The sequence below is a fragment of the Haliotis cracherodii genome, unplaced genomic scaffold (assembly GCF_022045235.1).
Source record: "Haliotis cracherodii isolate W230 unplaced genomic scaffold, xgHalCrac1.p SCAF_13, whole genome shotgun sequence".
Classification (NCBI taxonomy): domain Eukaryota; kingdom Metazoa; phylum Mollusca; class Gastropoda; order Lepetellida; family Haliotidae; genus Haliotis; species Haliotis cracherodii.
The window spans coordinates 19,153,948-19,175,119 of record NW_027266268.1 but is presented as its reverse complement, the minus strand read 5'-3'; the positions used below and the strand labels follow the sequence as shown (position 1 = coordinate 19,175,119).

The 21,172-nt window shown below is 39.4% G+C and overlaps 1 protein-coding gene across 1 annotated transcript; it reads right to left on the bottom strand.

Moving 5' to 3' along the window:
- On the bottom strand, positions 1–19,880 carry LOC139459697 (C-type lectin domain family 12 member B-like). The gene is made up of 5 exons (XM_071241333.1): positions 19,430–19,880; positions 7,183–7,455; positions 6,518–6,609; positions 5,492–5,576; positions 1–1,654 (listed from the first exon to the last, which is right to left on the bottom strand). Exons 1-5 carry the CDS (start codon positions 19,824–19,826, stop codon positions 1,431–1,433), a joined length of 1,071 nt encoding a protein of 356 aa, XP_071097434.1. The 5' UTR covers positions 19,827–19,880; the 3' UTR covers positions 1–1,430.
- Between the last annotated feature and the right edge of the window lie 1,292 nt (positions 19,881–21,172).

The following is a 21,172-nucleotide window of genomic DNA, read 5'->3' as shown; positions in this document are numbered from 1 at the left end:
ATACATATTTTATTGAAATGCCTCCTATACAGGTACAGATTAAAGGCTATATCATAATACCTTGCAGTTGTAATGATGTAATGTACCAAACACATGAAACACATTTAATCTAATATCCCAGTAATACTTTAGAAATACCTCGTCAGTAAATGTCCGTATAACCCAAAACACTAACAAGATCGAATATTTATGCACAGTAGATTTTCACTGTATACCGTTATTTGAACAACTATTTGCCTTTTTAAAGGAAGGCAATATGCGGAGCGGCAGTAACATTACGAACAAATGTGTATGCGATTTCTTTTTTCATTTCGTCAGCGCAGATTGTTTCTTTGAGGGTGTATAGTTTAAATGGGAACATTGCACATGAATATGCAGAAGAACAAAGGGTGAATATAATGTGTTAGTAGTGAGTGAGTGAGTTGGCTTTAACGCCGCTTTTAACAGTATAGACTGGGAACCGTCATTTGAGTAAAACGCAATAGAAAAATATAAAAGCTATATAAATGATAGATGTAAGGCTAGGGAAGAAATATATCAACGTATTTGTATATATTACGCTATGTAACACTGAAAGCAGTTTTTTTCGAAACGCGAGTTTCCCAGAGTGTTGGAAAGTTTGTAATATCCGGGACATATGTTTCAAATATACCAGATTCCTGATGCCTTTGAGGATTTATATCATCATAATTTGATTTGTGAAAGGCAGATATCTGTAACGCCATTGAGTCTATATCGCCACAACTAATATAACTATGTACTATCCCCGTTAGTTATACCCCATGAATAAACGATTTCCTTGATATTTGATGTCAAAATCATTCAAGCGATAGAACGATAGTCAAGCAAAAGCTACAAGTATATGACTAGTTGTAATAACATTATGTATATCGTTGCTTTGGACATGCATCCTCGTCTTTAAAAAAAAAATATATGAACATTTTACAAAATAGGAAAACCAAATTGACATTGACTTAAGGCAATAGTACCGTCAAAAATGAACAGCAAAGCTAGGGTTTTGTGTAAGCATTTTGGTCAGTGTGTTCAAGGTAACATGTCATCGGGAATATATTTACCCTCATAACGTGTTTAAATTATTTAAAGCAGCGAGATATATGAAGTGTAAAATGTGTATATTTGCTGCAAACGTGCGTGCATGAATGGGTGAGTGAATTGGGTTCAGCGCCGCTTTGAACAGTTATATGTCATGGGTTGTCAGCTTGATTAAGGTGGAAATCCCGAAGTGGTGTTTCTCACTTTGGTGAAACCCACGAACAAACATAGAAATGTAATCAGGCCGAATCGGATTGTAAACCAAGATCATCGGTTTCTGGCACATCAAAGGGACGCAACTCAGTTTCGAAAATTGAGTCTAGGAGAAGATCATGTACAATGAAATTATTAATGATAGGTGTAGGCTGATTAAGAAATCAGTTTTTGATTTTGAACATTCTGCAAATATATCCAAGTTCCCGTCCACAGTTTTTGTCATCAAGGGAACGCGTTTCAGGGAGGAGAAAGCCGCAATACTTCCTGCCTCGCCCGCTCAGGTGGCCACCTCCGAATACATCAAAAGACACTTCGCTTTTACTTCCTTCCCAAAACCACGTTCCCTTCCGTCCAATGTTGGCACCAGTCCACATCCCTGATGTATCTGCAAAACAGGAATTGAAATAAACCAGTTATGAAGGGGAAAAGTAAATCGTGACGAATCAGGAAATTGAACCAACGATTAACTGAAAATTATATCAGGGTTGATATACATAACATAACACTTCTTAACAACTTATACAGAGCATGGATGTACACGAAGAGATATCATGTGTTCAGAAAGGGGACTTACATCAGATGAACACTATTAGTTTGATGTTAGTCGACGTCGACAAGTACAAATTATTAGCTGGGTAAATTATTCGGGGGGGGGGGGGGGGGGGGGGAATCAAACCGAACCGACCCTTTGGGATACTGATGGGATGATGATGGACTAATGAGGCTGGGTTTTTTAAATTTGAGACCTGTCCAATTGTGAGTCATGATGTCCCGACGGCGTGGATCCCTGCCCCCATTGTCAAATATTGGTTTGCCGGACCCATGCTCGATAATCTCAATTTACCGATCGGCGTGAAATAGCTGTTGGATGTGGCGTAAAACAACATTCACCCCCTTCCATCAGAACGAGAGTGAGCGCTTCCACTAAAACAACTGCACAAGAGCGTATACAAGTAATATTAATCCACCATATAACATAATCGGTCATGGTATTATCAAGTATTGCCATATAGAGGACAGTAGTGTATCCTGAAGAATAATTTCATGACTTTGTACGAACAAATAGGACACATAGGAGTTTCTGATATACAGTAAACTACGTATATAACGTACACGCTTATAACGAACTGACGGTTATAACGAACTATATTTTTGGGTCCTATCCATTTGCTGTATATATTCCGTACATTTGCTTATAACGAACTACGGCTATAACGAATTAAAATTAGTGGTCACTTTGGGTTCGTTATAACCGTAGTTTACTGTAGTAGTGATCGCCACGGTATGCCCATGTGGGGAATTGGCGCGAAGAATGAACGGTTAAAACTGATACGCTACCCACCACGATATATATATGTATAGAAGTGAACGAGTTAGAAGACTAGATTATTGGTAGGTGAATTGGCCAACTCCAAACATTAGAAAAAGTTATTTTACTTTCTAAAGTGTTTGAGCAACCCATTTTTCTTAAATAAAACGTTTTGTAAAACATTGACAACATTCATTAAGAAAATCCTGAAAACCCCTTCTCACATAGCTGCACCTATTTCAATGGCAGTGCAGGCAGCTTCGGGTGTACTGTTTGAAATAAAGGAGTTGATCAAACTCCGAGAAATAGTGTAAAACTATTTTTTTCAAGCGCAAAACGGCTCTACAGACACTACTGTAATACCGTTATGACGTGCCACCATTATGGACGTTATATTTATGAGAGGCGGTCGGGTAGCATGGTGGTTAAAGCGTTCGCTCGCCACGCCGAAGACCCGGGTTCGAATCCCGACATGCGTACAATGTGTGAATCCAATTTCTGGTGTCCCCCGCCGTGATATTGCTGGAATATTGCTAAAAGCGGCGTAAAACCAAACTCACTCACTCGCTATATTTATGAAGTCATTTACAGCTTCTCACACGGCTTCCTTTACCAAACACACTGCAAACAATTTAGTGTGGACACCTTCTTTGAGAGGCATTAAGAAGTTGGAGTACTTAATGGGTAAGGTATATGAATAAACAACTTCTTTATTACAGTTAGGAGCGACATTTCGGTAAAGTGAGTGAGTGGTTTTACGCCGCTCTTAGCAATATTCCAGCAATATCACGGCGGCGGACTTTCGGCGTGACGAGCGAACGCCTTAACCACTAAGCTTTCCCGACCGCCCAAATTTCGGTATAGGTTCTTCACTTGCTTGATAACAATGTTAGAACCTACACCGAAACGTCGCTCCTAATTGTAATAAAGAAGTTGTTTATTCATATATATTACCCACTCAGTACTATTGGATTTTGTAAGGTTTATGAATGAACAACTTCTTTGGTACAATTGTATCCTTACTTAACGAGACTATTACATTCATACGAACGTTGCGAAATAATTCATACATTTCTATTGCACTCAAAGTACTCGTTCTTACACTCGTAACGTCGCATTACATATACGGATGGCTTAATTTCTATTTTACTACCTAGCGCATGTCAACTGTCATCTCTTGATTTCGTGAATAAATAAGGTACCCAAGAATGACATCTTCCCGAGGCAAGGGCGTTAACTGACAACAAAAGTCCAGTCAAATCAAAATCGCGCTACGAAATCGATATCCGGTTTGTGAACTGTCATGCAGATTTCCGTCGATTGCAGGATTTGCAAAGCACCGCCAACCCGTTGTTAACAGAACTTATCTTTTCATGTTTTAAATAAAGGTGCTCACGTGATTTGATGCACTTCGCGATGTAAGATTTATCACAATATAGATCTTGATTAACAATCAGATCGTCTTGACTGGGCGCTATCATTTTGTTTGAAGCAAATGCAAGTGATACGAGAGGTGGAATCTGATTGGTCCATAGGAGAGGCATAGAAGGGACATAACTCGTAATAGCCACTGGTGGCGCTACGATCGAGCCAGGGAATTCCAGCCTGGTTCGGCAATGGTGGAAACTGGACGTTTAAAGTCAATTTACTCTCTTGCCTCGGGAAGATGTAATGACAACAGATCTGCTAAACATTCAGACGTGTTTGAGGTTGGTAAAGACTGGATCATGATGAAAAATTGGACAAAACCATGATAAGCATGTTCAAGAAACACGGCTTACAATAAGTAAAAGTGGTGAGCTCGTATACAAACGTTGAAGGAAATTAAAGAAAATGAAAGTAAATTAAAGTAATTTAAAGTAAATAATTGAGTTATGATATTGATTTCAAATATGCAAATGAGTGAATGAGTATGGTTTTATGCCGCATTTAGCGATATTCCAGCAATATCACGCCGGGAGACACCAGAAATGGGCTTCACACATACGTCGGGAATCGAACCCGGGAATGCTTAAACCACTAGGCTACCCGACCGCCCGAAATATACAAATGAGACTGGTAGACGCGAAAAAATAAATATATGTATTTGGTACGACCCGTGAAGATCCGGGGTAGAATAGGCCTTCAGCAACCCATGCTTGCCGTAAAAGGCGACTATGCTTGTCGTAAGGGGCGACTAACGGGATCGGGTGGTCAGGCTCGCTGACTTGGTTGATGCATGCCATCGATCCCAATTGCGATGATCGATGCTCATGATATTAATCACTGGATTGTCTGGTTCAGACTAGATTATTTACAGACCGCCGTCATATATATCATAACTGAGTGCGGCGTTAAACAACAAACCAACCAACCAATATATGATACGGGTCAAAATAAGGAAAAGCATCGAACATAATTGTTGTCGCTGATGCACAACTTTTGAGCAAGACACCTGATCACAGTCACTAAGGATGCATTCTTAAATGTACATGTTACACGGCCTTGCATCTTCTACACGTGCAGTTGTAAAAGTCTTTGAAGCGCTTATAAAACACCCCTTAAGTAAGTGAATGATTTAGTTGGGTTTAACGACGCTTTGAAAATCATTCCCGATTTATCATGGCGTGTCAGCTTGATGTGGAGCAAAACGTGAAGTGATGCAAGTCTCACAAACGTTTACCACAATGGTGAAACCCATGAGCACTGGTGCCAGACCCGGAAACAAAATCCGGGATTCGAACCGACGATCATAGGTTTCTGGCATGCCCAAGGGTCGCAACTCTGCACTTCGAATAGCAGCGCCTTAGACAACATGGCGACACATGATCACTAATAACCCTTTACTAAACATTAAATTGTATTAAATCTATCGTATATTATTTTCAATAACCCCTACTTTGTTTTAACATATATGTTAACTTGAGCAATTACCGTTTCCTGGAATGTTTGACACAAACTCGGCCTCTTCTTGTGAATAGATTTCAACCAGGAAAGCGTTCATCTCTTTACACATAAACTGAATAAAGAAAAGAAACATTTGTTCGATGCATTGTATAAGGTTAAACATCAATGAACGTAAAGTTGAAATACTGTATCACACGACCTGTGTTGGTCGCGAACCTTGTGGAACGAAGTATGTTTTACGAGACTGACCCGACCTCATGGTGAGCACGACAAGGATCCCCTGCGAATCTGGCACACTATGAATAGCATTGGGTGTTTAAAATGACGGAGGTGAGGTGAGGTGAAATTGGTTATAAAGTCGCGTCAAAGATTATTGCACTTATATAGCGACGTGCATGCACGTTTGTGTGTGTGTGGCTGCTTGTACTAGTCCGGACTGCTGCCGATTTATAGTGCTAGCTCACTTATACCATGCCGCAGTTGAATACTCAGATACAGTATACTGACTCCGAGCCGACCAGTCCTTGTTTTAGCCCCCTAATGCCGAGCGCCAGACAGGGTAACCATAGGTACCATCTTTTAACGTCTTTTGGTATGACGCGGCCGGGGATCGAACCCCGGACCTTCCGCTCTCCTCCAAATGTCGGAATTCACTTCAATTAGTTATATATATCACATGAAACTGTGATGATGAAACGTTTACGTTCGATTGTAGTACTGTGTTTGATCACAGGCTGTTATATATTATACCAGCACCAATGTTTTACATGTACACCTAGGTAAGAATAGGTTTTAAGCAACCCATGTTTGCCGTAAAAGGCGACTATGCTTGTCGTAAGAGGCGACTAACGGGATCGGGTGAACAGGCTCGCTGGCTTGGTTGGTGCATGTCTTCGTATCCCAATTGCGTGGATCGATGCTCTTGATATCGATCACTGAATTGTCTCTCCAGACTCGATTATTTACGTGCCGCAGTCATATAGCTGGAATATTGCTGGGTACGGCGTTAAACAACAAACAAACAAATATGATCACTTGTGCGCAAAATCTTACCTTTGCTATTTTCCACGAGGAGGGTTCAGTCACATGCAAAAAACACGAGTTTCGAAACCTCTTCCAGTGAAGGGGGCAATCGTTTTGGATACCTACAAAATAGACATTATATTTTCCTGTAACCCAAGGGTTTTTGCACCATGCATACGTGTCAATGAAACAGTACATTTACACTTTAAATGCAGGATGCGGGGGCACGGGTGGCCCAGTCGTCTAAGGCGCCGCGATGCGCTGTGCAGAGTTGCGTCCCTTGGGCATGCCAGAAACCTATGATTGTGGGTTCGAATCCCGGTTCGCCCCGATAATGTTTCTAGGTTTGTCAGCACCCTACCCGTACCCGTGGGTTTCATCTAATTGGTAAACGTCTCAGACCTGCATCACTTGGGGCTTTCCTCCCACATTAAGCTGACACGCCGTGATATAACTGGAATACTGTTAAAAGCGGCGTTAAACCAAACTCACTCACTCACGTAAATGCAGGTTGCAATAAAATAATGTCGATAGTGTCAAATTAGGACCTAAACTTATGTCTCAGGAAATATTATGGTAAGAAGAGAAAGAAATGTAAATCTAGAGAAAAGCCCAAACCGATAAAAATCTAAATTACACTTTTCTGAGATTTAATTGAATGTGTAATATCCGTAATAATATAAGTATGATATTACCTATAGAATTAAGTTTCTCTTTGAGTATAGATATTTCTTCGACAACGTTTAACATGGCTGTGTGGAGGGGACGCACTGCATACTTGACAACAACAGTCAGATCCTTGGACATATTGGTGATCTCAGTGGACAGTTCCTCCTTGTTGATGTCAACCTGTTCTAGGACTGACATCACGCTGGCCTGAACATTCCATAATGTGGAGGTCCTCCTCTTGAAATCTTCGTAATCCTGTTTTATTTCCCCAATGGCATCCGCAATGGCTTCACTTGTTTCTGTTGAAAGATAACATTTCATTATTTATTTGGTTCAAGATGAGCGTGCTGTAAATCAATACATTGCACACGCGTTTTAATTAATACACGACCAACATCGACGTTGACGTAATGCAAACAAACAGTTTGACGTAAAACGAACAAACGAAATGATGACGTCATATAAGTAATGACGTTTTTGATGACGACAAAGAACCATACTTCGTCACTCTACATGATATATATATATATATTGATTTTTCTCATTCACAACGACCGACTGCTAACCGTTGCCTGATAGATACAGCGTCTGTCTAAAGAGCAGAAAGTGGGTGGTTCGATCCCCGGCCGTGTCATAATCAAAATACGTTAAAAGATTGTTCTTGTGGTTACCTGCCCGGAACGCGGCATTAGATGGATACACTTAGGGCTGACCGACTCGGAGTCAGTATACTGTGTCTGAGTGGGATATCCATATCAAAACTGCATGGTATCTCAGTAGAATAGCACTGTTAAACCTGCAAAAGTTCGTACTAGTACAAGCAGACACTATATACTGTATACTAAGAAGGAAACGCGACGTTAAAAACCCCATTTCACCACACCTTAAATTCTTTTCTGAACCGATTGCTATTAGCGGCATGTCTCCAAGACACTAAACGTTAAGATAATATTACTCTGCCTCAAAGACATTTAGCGCACAGCTTTAGCAAAGTGACTTACACCTTCAGTTATGAGCCACAAGGATGTTTGAATTGAGTCATTTGAACACTGAGTGAGTGGGTTGGGTGTGTCATCTTGATGTGGAGGAAAGCCCGATGTCATGCTGATCTTGGGCGTTTTGTACATGGGAGAAACCCTCGGGCATGGCTTTGGTGCTGACAAACCGCGAATTGTGGACCCTTTGACGACTGGGCAACCCGTGCCCCGGTCATCGGAGAAAATTTAGAACTGTTTTCACATCAGTCTTGGTTGTTTGTTTGCCATCTAACACCGCACTTAATAACAATCAAGCGGTGTGCTTGTCACATGTACGTGGGGTGTTTACGTGCATGTTTTCTTTTAACAGTGTTATGTTTCGTGGACATGACATTATAACTTGAGTTGCATATCCTGTTACCGTTCCTGGGATAGTGTATAGCACCACATGTCATTAACGTACTCTCTGTAATATGCGTTGTTCAGAAAGTTGTTGACATAAAGTTGTTTGTTTACACCATAACAGATAAGGTTCAAGTACATTGTCGAGTAATGTATGACACGAGAGCCTATGAAGCGCGGATAAAGCGTTCGCTCGTCACAACGATGGCCCTGGCTCGATTCCCAACAATGCGTGAAGCCCATGTCTGCTGCCCCCCGCTGTGACTTTGCTGGAATAAGGGAGGCGAAAACCAATATGCTTTCTCACTCAGTCACTCACGATTTGCTTTTAGTTCCATACTGACGCCATTCCCAGGAATCACTACCAAGGCATATGAATTTACTGTCCGTCAACCTGTTTAGGCGACTAACGGGATCGGGTGGTCAGGCTCGATGACTTACTTGATGCATGTCATCGATCCCAATTGCTTGGATCGATGCTCATGATGTCAATCACTTGATTGTCTGGTCCAGATTATTTACAGACCGCCGTCATATAGCTGGAATATTGCTGAATGCGGCGTTAAACAACAAACCAGCCAACCAAACACCTGTATGGTTTAAAAACTCGTCGCTCTTTGTTGTTAATGGTGATTGTGTTGGACACATATTTATCAAACGTCTTTCTTTTGGAATCTTCTCCTGTACTGATCTTTAACTGAGATGAAGATGGAATCACTATCTTCTGAAATACTTTTGGTCCGATCAAAATGTCCGCAAATAACTGCCAGATTTCTGAAGGGGAATTAAACAATAATCACTCACTCAGTTAATCATTCAGCAGGTAAACACGAATAATGCCTTGAACTTTCCAGGCTCTTCCCGCTGTTCCAAGTGAAATGTCCAGTTGTTAATATTCTCCTTTAAACACACAGCACTTTCAGTGAGTGAGTATGATGTTGCGTCGCTTTTAGCAATATTCCAGCAATATCATGGCGGGGGACACCAGCTTCACACATTGCACCTACATTTGTAGGTCGGGAATCGAACCTACATTGTAATACTTGCAGCAAATTGTAATAATTTTGACTTAAATTGTAATAACAACTTAAATTGTAATAAAATTTGACGTAAATTGTAATGCGCAAATTGTAATAAAAATTGACGTAAATTGTAATAATCTCAACTTGCGGTAAAATGTAATAACTTTTTACGTAAATTGTAATAACCTTTTAAGTTTAGTGTCAAAGGCGTTAAATGAATAGAACCTATCCTTGTCAGGGTTGGTACAGGGTTTATCGTACAATCGTCTTTAAAGTATGGGTGTGGGGGAGAATTGAGGTCGTTATCGTACATTGTTGTATAATCATATGTATATATAAACGCATTGGAATTTCATTTCTATGGTTGTCCAGAAGAGGATTAATTACTAGAATGAACTTAGTCTTCTTATTTATTTGAGAAATACTCTGTGTGTTTTGTACTTAATTGTAATATGTCCTATTGACGATTTTCATCATAATTGTTCATATTTAACCTAATGGAATCATATTTCAATTGGCAAAGTAGGTAGTAATATACACAATGGAATAATTATAACGTAACAAACTTACACAAATATAGTGATGTGTAATTGTGGAAAGTCTGACTTTTACTGACCGAAGCACATTTATTTATTTTGCAACTGTATATTTGTACATATTTTATGCGGAGAGGGGTTTACTAAGTTGCAAGAATTTGTCCCCAATACAATTCTCATTTTGTTCTGTGAATAAGATATGTTTAAACTGAATTAAACTAGCAAATGTTCATATACATAATATCAATTTATTATTATTCAAGTTTCAATTTTTTTAACGTTGCTCGGAGGATGTAAAGCAAATAATGACAATGTCCTGGACGATGAACATGTAGGTATGTGAACCCGCAAGGACTACCTTTATCAATTATTTTATATGCAGCTTGCGTCATGTCTGTATTGTTAGAATGATACTCTAGCAACTGTACACATCGAAATTTATGACTGAAAGATCCATCCTCGGGTTAAAATTGATGGATTACATTACGCACGTCTATTCGACAAATAGGTTAATTGATTTATCATCCAATAGTAGCTTAGCTAGGAGTCCATTGCAATAACATTGAGTTACGAGTTACCGAAGAGAGCTCTGTGCAACCGGACCCTGAAATTATGTCGATTTGCATTGGATGTTTACTTAATTTGATAAGGAGCACATGACCGTTTCTTTGAAACAAACGAGACAATTCAATCGTATTTATACATTATATTTTGACGAAGAATTCAAATACAACACATGAGCGACAGATCTCCTGTGCAATGTCAAAGGAAAAAAAACCAGTCGTCAGCAAATGCAGCATAGATTTCCCATGCATGGGAAAGGAGAATACTTAATACATAACATTATATACAATGTTTTTATTAATATCAAAAGAGGGGCGTGGATATTCTTTACCTACATTGCATATACTATTAGATATTGTGTATACTCGATATCTGTGAACTTCTCACAGATAAAGAAATAATAATGAATAAATGCAAACCATGTTAACGTATGCAATATTTGTAGCAATATATGATTAACATATGGATCATTAATATAACATAAAATATTTCCTTTCATAGGAATAAATATATTTAATGAAATAAATGAATAAATCTAACTGTCTGGATTCCTTTTATATGTCATGAAGAACTAACAACAACTTACTGTCAACTTTTGCTGGGATAATAACTCCTTGCCCCAACAACGAAAACAGAATCAATCATGATCACGGCACGAAATCAAAATTCAAAGCATACACCAATAATATCCTGTATCTTCGGGCATGTCTTGTTGAGTTTCAAAGAGCATCAGAATGTATAATAAATTTGTTGCAATCAATTATTGCTGAAATATATCTGTTTTGATCAAAATTGAAAGGATGAGAAATCTATAATGAAAAGGGTTTTGTCACTAACGTAAATATTCTCTTTGACCTTATACGAAGAGTATTCTAAGATCATTAAACTCGGCAATCGTTGGCGGATTGCGCCAAGCAACCTTGATACCAAATTTGGTACCTCACGTATAATGCGCTACATAATTGTCGACACAGATAATTACGTTTTTCATAAGTTATCACTAATTTGTGACATATATACGGACAAAAATTACCTCAGAGGACAATCTTCTCTGGGGGTTTAAGAGGATTAAAATAATTCCAGCTAACATCAAGCACTGTAATAGAATATTGAAATTATAGCATACCTTCTTAACATTCCAATGAAAAGAATAGTGACTAACTAAGAAATCAAATTATATTTATCTCCGACACTATGCCCTCATCAGTATACACACATACATACATACACACATACACACACATACATACAAACACATACACACATATGTATGTATGTATGTATGTATGTATGTATGTATGTATGTATGTATGTATGTATGTATGTATGTATGTATGAATTTATGTATGTGTGCGCGTATGTAGGTGTGTGTGCGCGTATGTAGGTGTGTATGTAATGCCAGTAAATGTGAGCTCTATGTCAGTCGTATCATTACTTTTCAAGGTCCCTTTACATATCAATAGTTGTAATAAGGATAACTGTTCACAAATATAATAACTGTGTGTGTCAAAAAATTTTCCGTACGAATATAGCTCGATATATATAATTTATTCCGTACGAATATAGCTCGATATATATAATGTTTCGGTACGAATATAGCTCGATATATATATATATATATATATATATATATATATATATATATATATATATATATATATATATATATATATATATATATATATATATTTAACTGTACTCCGAACAGTTGGATTACATACATATATACTAAGGTACAAAATGCTTAGGGAAGTTTGGTACAGCATTTATCGTACAATTAAATATGACTTAGTGTGGGGTGTGAGAACTTTTTGAAACTTGATATATCGAACATTGTTGTGTATATACTCTTCAAAAACAGAAACTTGACATAGATGTAAAACCACTTTTTGCCAAATATCTAAAATAATTACATTAAATGAGAACCAAATAAGTCAAACAGAAAGATGATGTGTCTATAATTCGCGAAAACACATGCAAAGCACATATACGTAGGGTTTGGGGATCAATTTTACAGCTTCATCCAAACGCAACCACCTGTAAAAACGTGCAGCACAGGATCCTGCATTTAGGCATGTAGGCCCCCCTGCTGAATGGGTATAAAAATCCACATCAACAACTGTTCATACAGTCCTTAACGGCAATAGAGGCGGTGACAGAATGCCAAGGCTGAATGCAGCTCAACGACGCCATTTGGAGATTACAAGCTGGAGTAGCTCAGCAAGAAGTGGCCAGGCACTTTGGCGTATCCAGACAGACAATCTCCGCACTGTGGACCCGATACAACAACACCAACAGAGTTGACGACAGACCAAGGTCAGGAAGACCAAGGGTGACAACCCAAGCACAAGATCGATACATCCTGCTGCGACACCTCCGAGACCGCACTACCACAGCCACGTCTACAACCACACAGATCCCTGGTGTACGCAGAATATCAGATGATCAAACGGTACGCAACAGACTAAGGGAGGCTGGACTTTTTGTATGAAGACCTGTTCGACGTCATGTATTGACCCCACGTCATCTGGCGGACCGTCTGCTTTGGTGCCAACCGAGGGTTAGATGGGCACGTGCAAGGTGGAGAAATGTACTGTTTACAGACGAGTCCCGTTTCCTACTCACACGTGCTGAAGGTGCGCACACGTGTCTACAGACGTCGGGGTGAACGTTACGCCCCCAACTGTGTGCAGCAGGTTGTACCATTTGGCGGCGGGAGTGTCATGGTATAGGCTGGAATTCATCACGGTGGTAGGACGCCTCTCGTGCATGTGGCAGGTGCATTGACAGGTGTGCGTTACAGAGACTTGATCCTACAGCCTTACGTTCTTCCTCACGTCAACGTTCATGGCGGACAGTTCCAGCAGGACAACGCTCGACCGCATATTGCACGTGTTTGTCAGGACATCTTACAGCACAACATCCAGACATTACCTTGACCAGCCCGGTCACCAGATTTGTCCCCGATTGAGCATCTGTGGTACGAGTTGGATCGACGCGTTCGCAGAAGGAATGCACTTCAGCATGAATGGCAGCACATCCAACAGCGTGTTATTGACAACTTGATTGCAACTATGGGTCGTCGGTGTCAAGCGGTGATTGATGCACGTGGTGGGCACAATCGATACTGACATTTTCTGTACCCCTGTGACATTAACTGTATCGTGTACGTGTGTCTGTCTAGGTGACACGATTAATGTTTTGAACATTGTGTACATTGATCTTCAAACAGTGTTTCAATTATGGTTTCTGTGTCCTATTTTGAAACAATCGCATTATATTACATTTTGAAAGTCAATGTCAAGTTTCTTTTTTTGAAGAGTATATATAAACTCACTTGAGTGTTTTTTCTTTAGGTTAAGTACGTGGTTATCAACACAATGTATTTATATATAAAAATATATGTTTGGGATGCTTTCCTTGCATTTAAAGTGTGTTAGCAGTAGTTGAAAAGAGCGATTCAGCATGAAACCAAATTTGAAATGGGTTAAACAGTTGTTATATAGTGTATGAAATACCCTCTGAAGACATATATTGCAGTCTCAAATTTAGAAGTTTTAACTCAATTTCAGAAAAAAAAGTGATAAGAGTAGGCAATTAGAACTAGGTAAAAAAATCGGAGCAAAATATAATTTGACTTTTTGGTAAGTCACCAGTCATTTCATTGGAATTTTAAGAGAGTATGTTATTACAGTGCTTGATGTTAGCCCAATTTACTTTAATCCTCTTAATCTTTCAGATGAGGTTATGTTTTCAGGGGATTGTACGTATATAATTCGTATCAAGGTTTCTTGGCGCAATCCACCAACGATTGTCGAGTTTAATGATCTTCAAGTACGTTTCAAGGTCAAAGAGAAAATTTACTTTAGTGACATATTTTCATTATAAATTTTCAATTCCTTTCTATTTGGATACAAGCAGATATATTTCAGCAATTGATTGCAAGAAATTTATAATAATTCGTATACTCTTTGAAACTGTACAAGAGTTATCCGAAGATACCGGATGTTATTTGTGTATGCACGGGATCTGTCAACTCATTTGTTGTATTTGAATTCTTCGTCACAATAAAATGAATTGTATAAATATGATTAAATTCCCTCGTTTGTTTCAAGAAAAGGATCATGTACTCCTTATCAACTCGTATAGCGTGTCCACTGCAAATCGACACACTGGTTGACCAGCCTGTGTTTGTACCCTTCGTCATCACTCGTTCAGTCGTGTCGAACTGGTGAACGTACTGTTGAAGCAAGTCATGCAAAAAACATCTTGAATAGCCTTATAAGAGTATTGAACAATATGTCACAATTAAGTTATTTGTCGAATATACGGTTGTGTAACCCATCATTTTGAACCCGAGGATGGGTCTTTCAGTCATTTAAATTTATCGATGTTGACACCACCCTTTAATGACGATTGTACGATAAAGCCTATACCAACCATCCATAACTTAACAGTTTTGTAATCATACACAGTATTTCTCGAATTGTACATGTGAAACGCAAGCTCAACTGACAAAGATCATTTCTAGTCAATTGGCGTCTTGGACACTATGGTAGTAAGGCTATTACAATTTACGTAAGTACCATAGAAATGAAATTCCAATGCGTTTATATATAAATATAATTATACAACAATGTACGATAACGACCTCAATCCTCCCCCACACCCATACTTTAAAGACGATTGTACGATAAACCCTGTACCAACCCTGACAAGGATAGGTTCTATTCATTTAACGCCTTTGTAACTAAACTTAAAAGGTTATTACAATTTACGTAAAAAGTTATTACATTTTACCGCAAGTTGAGATTATTACAATTTACGTCAATATTTATTACAATTTGCGCATTACAATTTACGTCAAATATTATTACAATTTAAGTTGTTATTACAATTTACGTCAAAATTATTACAATTTGCTGCTGGTTTGATGATTCATATGAAAAGTGAGTAAGTGAGTGCGTGAGTGAGTGAGTTAGGTTTAACGCTGCTTTTAACAATATTGCAGTTATACCACGGAGTGTCAGCTTAATGTGACAGGAAAGACCGAAGTGATGCAGGCCTCTGGCCTCACTTCGGTGAAACCCACGAACACGGGTATGGTGCTAACAAACCTAGAAACATAATTTGGGCGAACCGGGATTCGAACCCACAATCATAGGTTTCTGGCGTGACAAAGAGACGCAACTCTGCACAGCGAATCGCGGCGTCTCAGACGAATGGGTCATCCGTGCCCCCCAATCGGGAAAGGGACATACTTATGTCATCCTAATTATTTTAGTTTTCAGCTATCAATAAATGTAAATGATCATAGTTTGTTTTCTATATCTATAACTTATTTTTTTTAGTTTGACTGGCAATAATACTGTTCTTGTTATTCTTGTACAACATTTAGAATCGAAACCGGACCATAAAAGGTTTGACGAGCGAACACTTTTACCACCGCGCTACCCCACCGCCCAATCACGAACAAAGGGATGATTCACAGCAAAAAAAGTGTAGGTTTCCGTCTTCCGGAAACCTTCCCAAAAAAATGTCAAAATTTGGGGGATGCATTTTGTTCACTTAAGCGTTAAACACATAAAAAAAAAAAATCTGGAAAACAATAAGAAATTTGAAGGTCGCGCTACCCCACCGCCCAATCACGAACAAAGGGATGATTATGTCATCGTTTAAGAATGACATTCACTCAGGTTGTTAAATTGCATAACTGACTCTTGTCTCACAGTCGGACAGACCATGTGTGCCGACCCTGTGACGTGAAGTTCACACAAATCACTGGCTCCCGCTATGTTAATCTGGCTCGGTAGGCTTGCATCATGGGCATCTGCCTCACAGCAGGAGTGACAGTGTGTTAAGCCGCACATGTGAAACATATAATATCTGTTATGCAGGTGAGGTGTGGTGAGGTGAGGTGAAATGGGGTTTAACGTCGCGTTCAAGATTATTGCACTTATGTAGTGACGTAGACAGACAATAATTTATTTGCGTCTCACCCATAAGGTACATTGTACAGTACACATATAAATCAAAACATGCTTAAAACTTACGGCCAGACGTAAAACGACTTATGAGAGACGATATAATCATAAAACCAACTTATATACTAAAATGAGTATACATACAATATATACATCATGAATATAAAATAGATCGGCGCTTCAATAAAATATCATAGCAGGTTTTGGCCACGTAAAAGGTGAGATCGGAGCTGGATAGAACTAATGTAAATTGCTCACAGTAGGAATAGCCTTTGAAATACGGATCGGTAAAAGTACATCGTTTAAGAAGATCTGTTCTCACATCATTATATAGTGGGCATACAAGTAAGACGTGTATCTCGTCCTCCACACAGTCTCTACAGTTAAAACAAAATCGCTCTTCTGCTGGAGTATTAGAATAGCGGCCAGTTTCTAACTTTAATGGGGCTACCCCGCATCTAAATTTAGCGAGCGCACTTCTGTGGCAACGACTCAGTGGTTTCTTCACGTAATCTTCCGTATCGTAATGGTGTTTGAAACGTCTGTAGGTTCTCAGTTTATTTCTTCCCCTCGCCCCTCGTATTGACTGTAACTTGTCCCACCACTTTGTTTTATACACTGACATCAGTTTTCTCTTACTGCCGTGGCAAGGGGCCACGTATGCACGTGTGGCTCCTTGTACTAGCCCGGACTGATGCCGATTTATAGTGCTAGCCCACTGAGATACCATGCCGCAGTATACTGACTCTGAGCCGACCAGTCGTTGTTTTAGCCCCTTAATGCCGAGCGCCAGACAGGGTAACAACAAGTACCATCTCTTAACGTATTTTGGTATGACGCACCCGGGTATCGAACCTTCCGCTCACCGGGTGGACGCTTTACCACTAGACCACGGAGGCGGTCTCTGTTATGTAGAGGTCAGTTACTGCAATACCTGCATTGCTTATAGTTGAAGAATATTTATATTGATTTTAAGATATACGTTGATTAAGATATATTTCCTGACAGAATTTTTTTTTTAACGCCGCACTCATCAACATTCCAGCTTTATGACGGCGCGCTGTAAATAATTGAGTCTGGACCAGACAATCCAGTGATAGACATCTTGCGCATTGATCAACGCAATTGGAATACGATGACATTCATCAACCAATTCAGCAAGTCTAACCACCGAATCCCGTTAGTCGTCTCTTATGACAAGCATGGTTTTGCTGAAGACCAATTCTTTCCCGGATTTTCACGTGCCGATTTCCCATTAGCCGATGATCTCAATATGTTATGCTATTACACATAATAAATAGGTTTTCATCTGCCAAATATTTCATGTTTTTTCATCTTGTTGTGTTTCGGGTTTAGTACAGGTCCACAATTTTTATTTTTTTTAATATCTTTATTTCAATTCAGTAGACATAAATGTAACATTGGCACATGGGGCATATAAGTGTAGCAATTTATAGAATCTTATTGGATATACATATATTGGATTTACTGAGAAATTATATTAAGAATGCTGGTAATGCCTTTATTAATACTACTATTTTTAATGGCGATTAATGTTTCTATTTTACATACATCTTTCAATATTTTTATGATGAAAAGAAAGCATAATGAAGTTTTCTTAATGCTTGACTACAGGTTCACAATTGCCCATGCTTGTCGGATAGTGTCGGAGAGCTGGTTCCTCACAGTTGCGTGGGACGATCGTTTTTCGTGCTCTCTTTCAGTGGATTTTCGCTACGGCGATATGGCTGGAATATTGCTGACTGCGTTGGAAAACAACATTCACTCACTTACGAATGGTTTGATGTGTTGAACAACTGCGTGAAAATCTATGGTGTTCATTTTTCCTCCGCTTATAAGCACTGACGGACTTTATTTCGAAGGAAATATTTTATAATGTATAATATAACAGTTAATAATTGTGCATTCGATCCATTTCTTGTTTCATAAAGCTTGGTATTTGATATATCGTATAGATTACTGCACCATATCACAGACGCAGACGGAACTTATCACTTAAATATACGCCGTTACACGCCCAGAACACAATGCGAGATATGTGTACCAGGATATATGTTTATAACCCCGGCTACTCGACATATGTCGCCACAGCCGGTAGTGTGTACATCTGGTGTTGTGGACGAAGTGTTAAATAGTTACCTAAACCATACTGAAACGAGATGCAGTGATAAAGTTTAACATTTAACATCGCATCTTGCAATTTTCAAATGACGAAGTAATTGCAGTTACGTTTATTTCAAGGATGTTTGTTTGTTTGTTGTTTAACGCCGCACTCAGCAATATTCCAGCTATATTAGGGCGGTCTGTAAATAATCGAATCTAGACCAGACAATACAGTGATTGACATCATGAGCATCGATCCACGCAATTGGCATACGATGACATGCATCAACCAAGTCAGCGAGCCTGACCACCCGATTCCGTTTGTCACCTCTTACGACAAGCATAGTCGCCTTTTACAGCAAGCACGGGTTGCTGAAGACCTATTCTACCCCGGATCTTCACGGGTGCCCGAGGACACGTACATTGTGGTCCTTCACGCTGCATATATGACTGATTGATCAGTCCCTAAATATAATTTAAATGACAATAATGAAACTGTCATTTTGTCATGCCTTCCCTCCACCTACAGCTGCGATAGGTTTTGGCGATCCCACTTTCGCTGTGTCATTTATTCATGGCAGCGCTATCCATAACACGCCCCCTTCCCTCCCCCCCCTTCCCCCAAACATTTGTTTCATGTTATGGCGTTACCCTTTTCACCGACCTTGTGTTCTTCTAATCCCGGCTTGCACTGTGGCGGCGTCCTTCTGCATACCATGCATTTCACCCTCTACTCTTGCGAAACGCATGTCAGTGAGTCGCTCCGCTTCTTTGACGTGAGCGTGGGAAATATTGAGTCCAGTGTTGAGTTTATCTTCAATTTCGCCTGTTTTGTCTTGAAGTTGGTCGAGGGTAGTGTTTAAGCCGTTGTTGATATCCTCCAGTTTTGAATTGAAATAATCCAACCCTTCAGCGAATTTCTCAAACGCACCTTTCATTCTTTCAGAAAATGTGTCTATTTCAAACCGCAGACTCTCAAACATTGGTTGATGTGAGCTGCAGATGTTTGCAAGTCCTACAATGATGAGTATGAACAAGACGGGCTTCTGTGAGACCTCCATTCTGTGAGATCCCCGCGGATGCACGTAGACACTTGCCCGGGCTTCAGAAATGAATGCTCTTTACATTAAATATACGAGAGTTTCCAGACCCGGAAGGAGTTTGTTACGATTAGAGTCCTGACCCGGTAGTTCGGTTAGCTCAAATTCACAGTCATACATTTCAAGGCAATGAGCTACTTATTCCGGGGAAAGAAATAATGCTTCAACACTTGTCAAAATGACCATTCACGTATCCCTATCACATGAAAGCTTAAAGGCTCATGACAGTGTTTACATACACTTGTTTGTAAAGTTTACTAACTTAGTGAATTTCACTGTCCACTCAGACACTAACATCTAAGTAGATTTTACTAACCAGTTAGTATTTTGTTTCCCGACAAAAAGGTTTAATGGGAAGTAATTTCTAGTGTAAGTGAATTTCGCTGCCCACTCAGACACTAACATGTTAGTAGACTTTACTAATCAGTTAGTATTTTGTTTCCCGAAAAAAGAATTTAATGGGTAGTAATTCAGAAAAGTTTCATTGGCAGCTTCATGTATGAGAGAAATACTATGCACCATCAGCTTGGTATATTTGTACATTGTTATGTTAATATTGTACCGTGTTCGTTTTAAGTCCTGGTCGAATATGTGTTATGCAAATGCCGGTGAATCTGATTTGCACATTTTGATAAATATACACTCTTCAAAAAAGGAAACGCACAGGTAATATGTGGAACATTGAAACTAACTACACAAAAAATCCGGTATATAAATTGAATATGCGTTATTGGATATGTGTTGGTGGCTTGATATTCGCCAAATGGTGAGTCAAAACGCAGCGATTATCGATTTTGATGTCTTAAACAGCATTGTTTTCACACTTGTTAAAAAATGGCATGGAGGAAAAACAGTAAAGCAAAATGCACGTGCAAGTTATGGCATTCGTAACTCGTGATAGTGGCTATAAAAAGGCAAGCACAAGAAAGTTATGGTAGTGGTAGTGGCTATAAAAAGGCATGAGCCAATAATTTGTCAACATTTTTCAAGTTCGAAAATACCGGGACTCAACGCTTCCGATCGGAACATCGCCATAGGACGTATCCAAAGAGGGGAATTGCAGTCTTCTGTTGCACGCCACTTTAACGTCCACCTAAGCACCATTTGCCGCCTCTGTTACCGATACACACAGTTCAATTCCACTGCAGACCGTCCGAGAAACGGCCGACCTCTCCACAGGATCGCTGCATTCGACTGCTCTGCCTACGTCATCGCAATGCTAAAGCTACGGAGACTGCAGGACGCATCCCTGGTTTGAGGAGGAATTTGAGAAACTGGAGACGAGTGTGGTTTAGCGATTAATCACG

Bases quoted from the DNA above. Each gene is read 5' to 3' on its own strand.
- LOC139459697 (XM_071241333.1), bottom strand. From the start codon at position 19,826: ATGGAGGTCTCACAGAAGCCCGTCTTGTTCATACTCATCATTGTAGGA. The intron at 7,456-19,429 runs GTCGGTGAAAAG...ATCTTTCAACAG, and splicing joins CGGGATTAGAAGAACACAAG to AAACAAGTGAAGCCATTGCG. The intron at 1,655-5,491 runs GTAATTGCTCAA...CCTGTTTTGCAG, and splicing joins GTCAAACATTCCAGGAAACG to ATACATCAGGGATGTGGACT.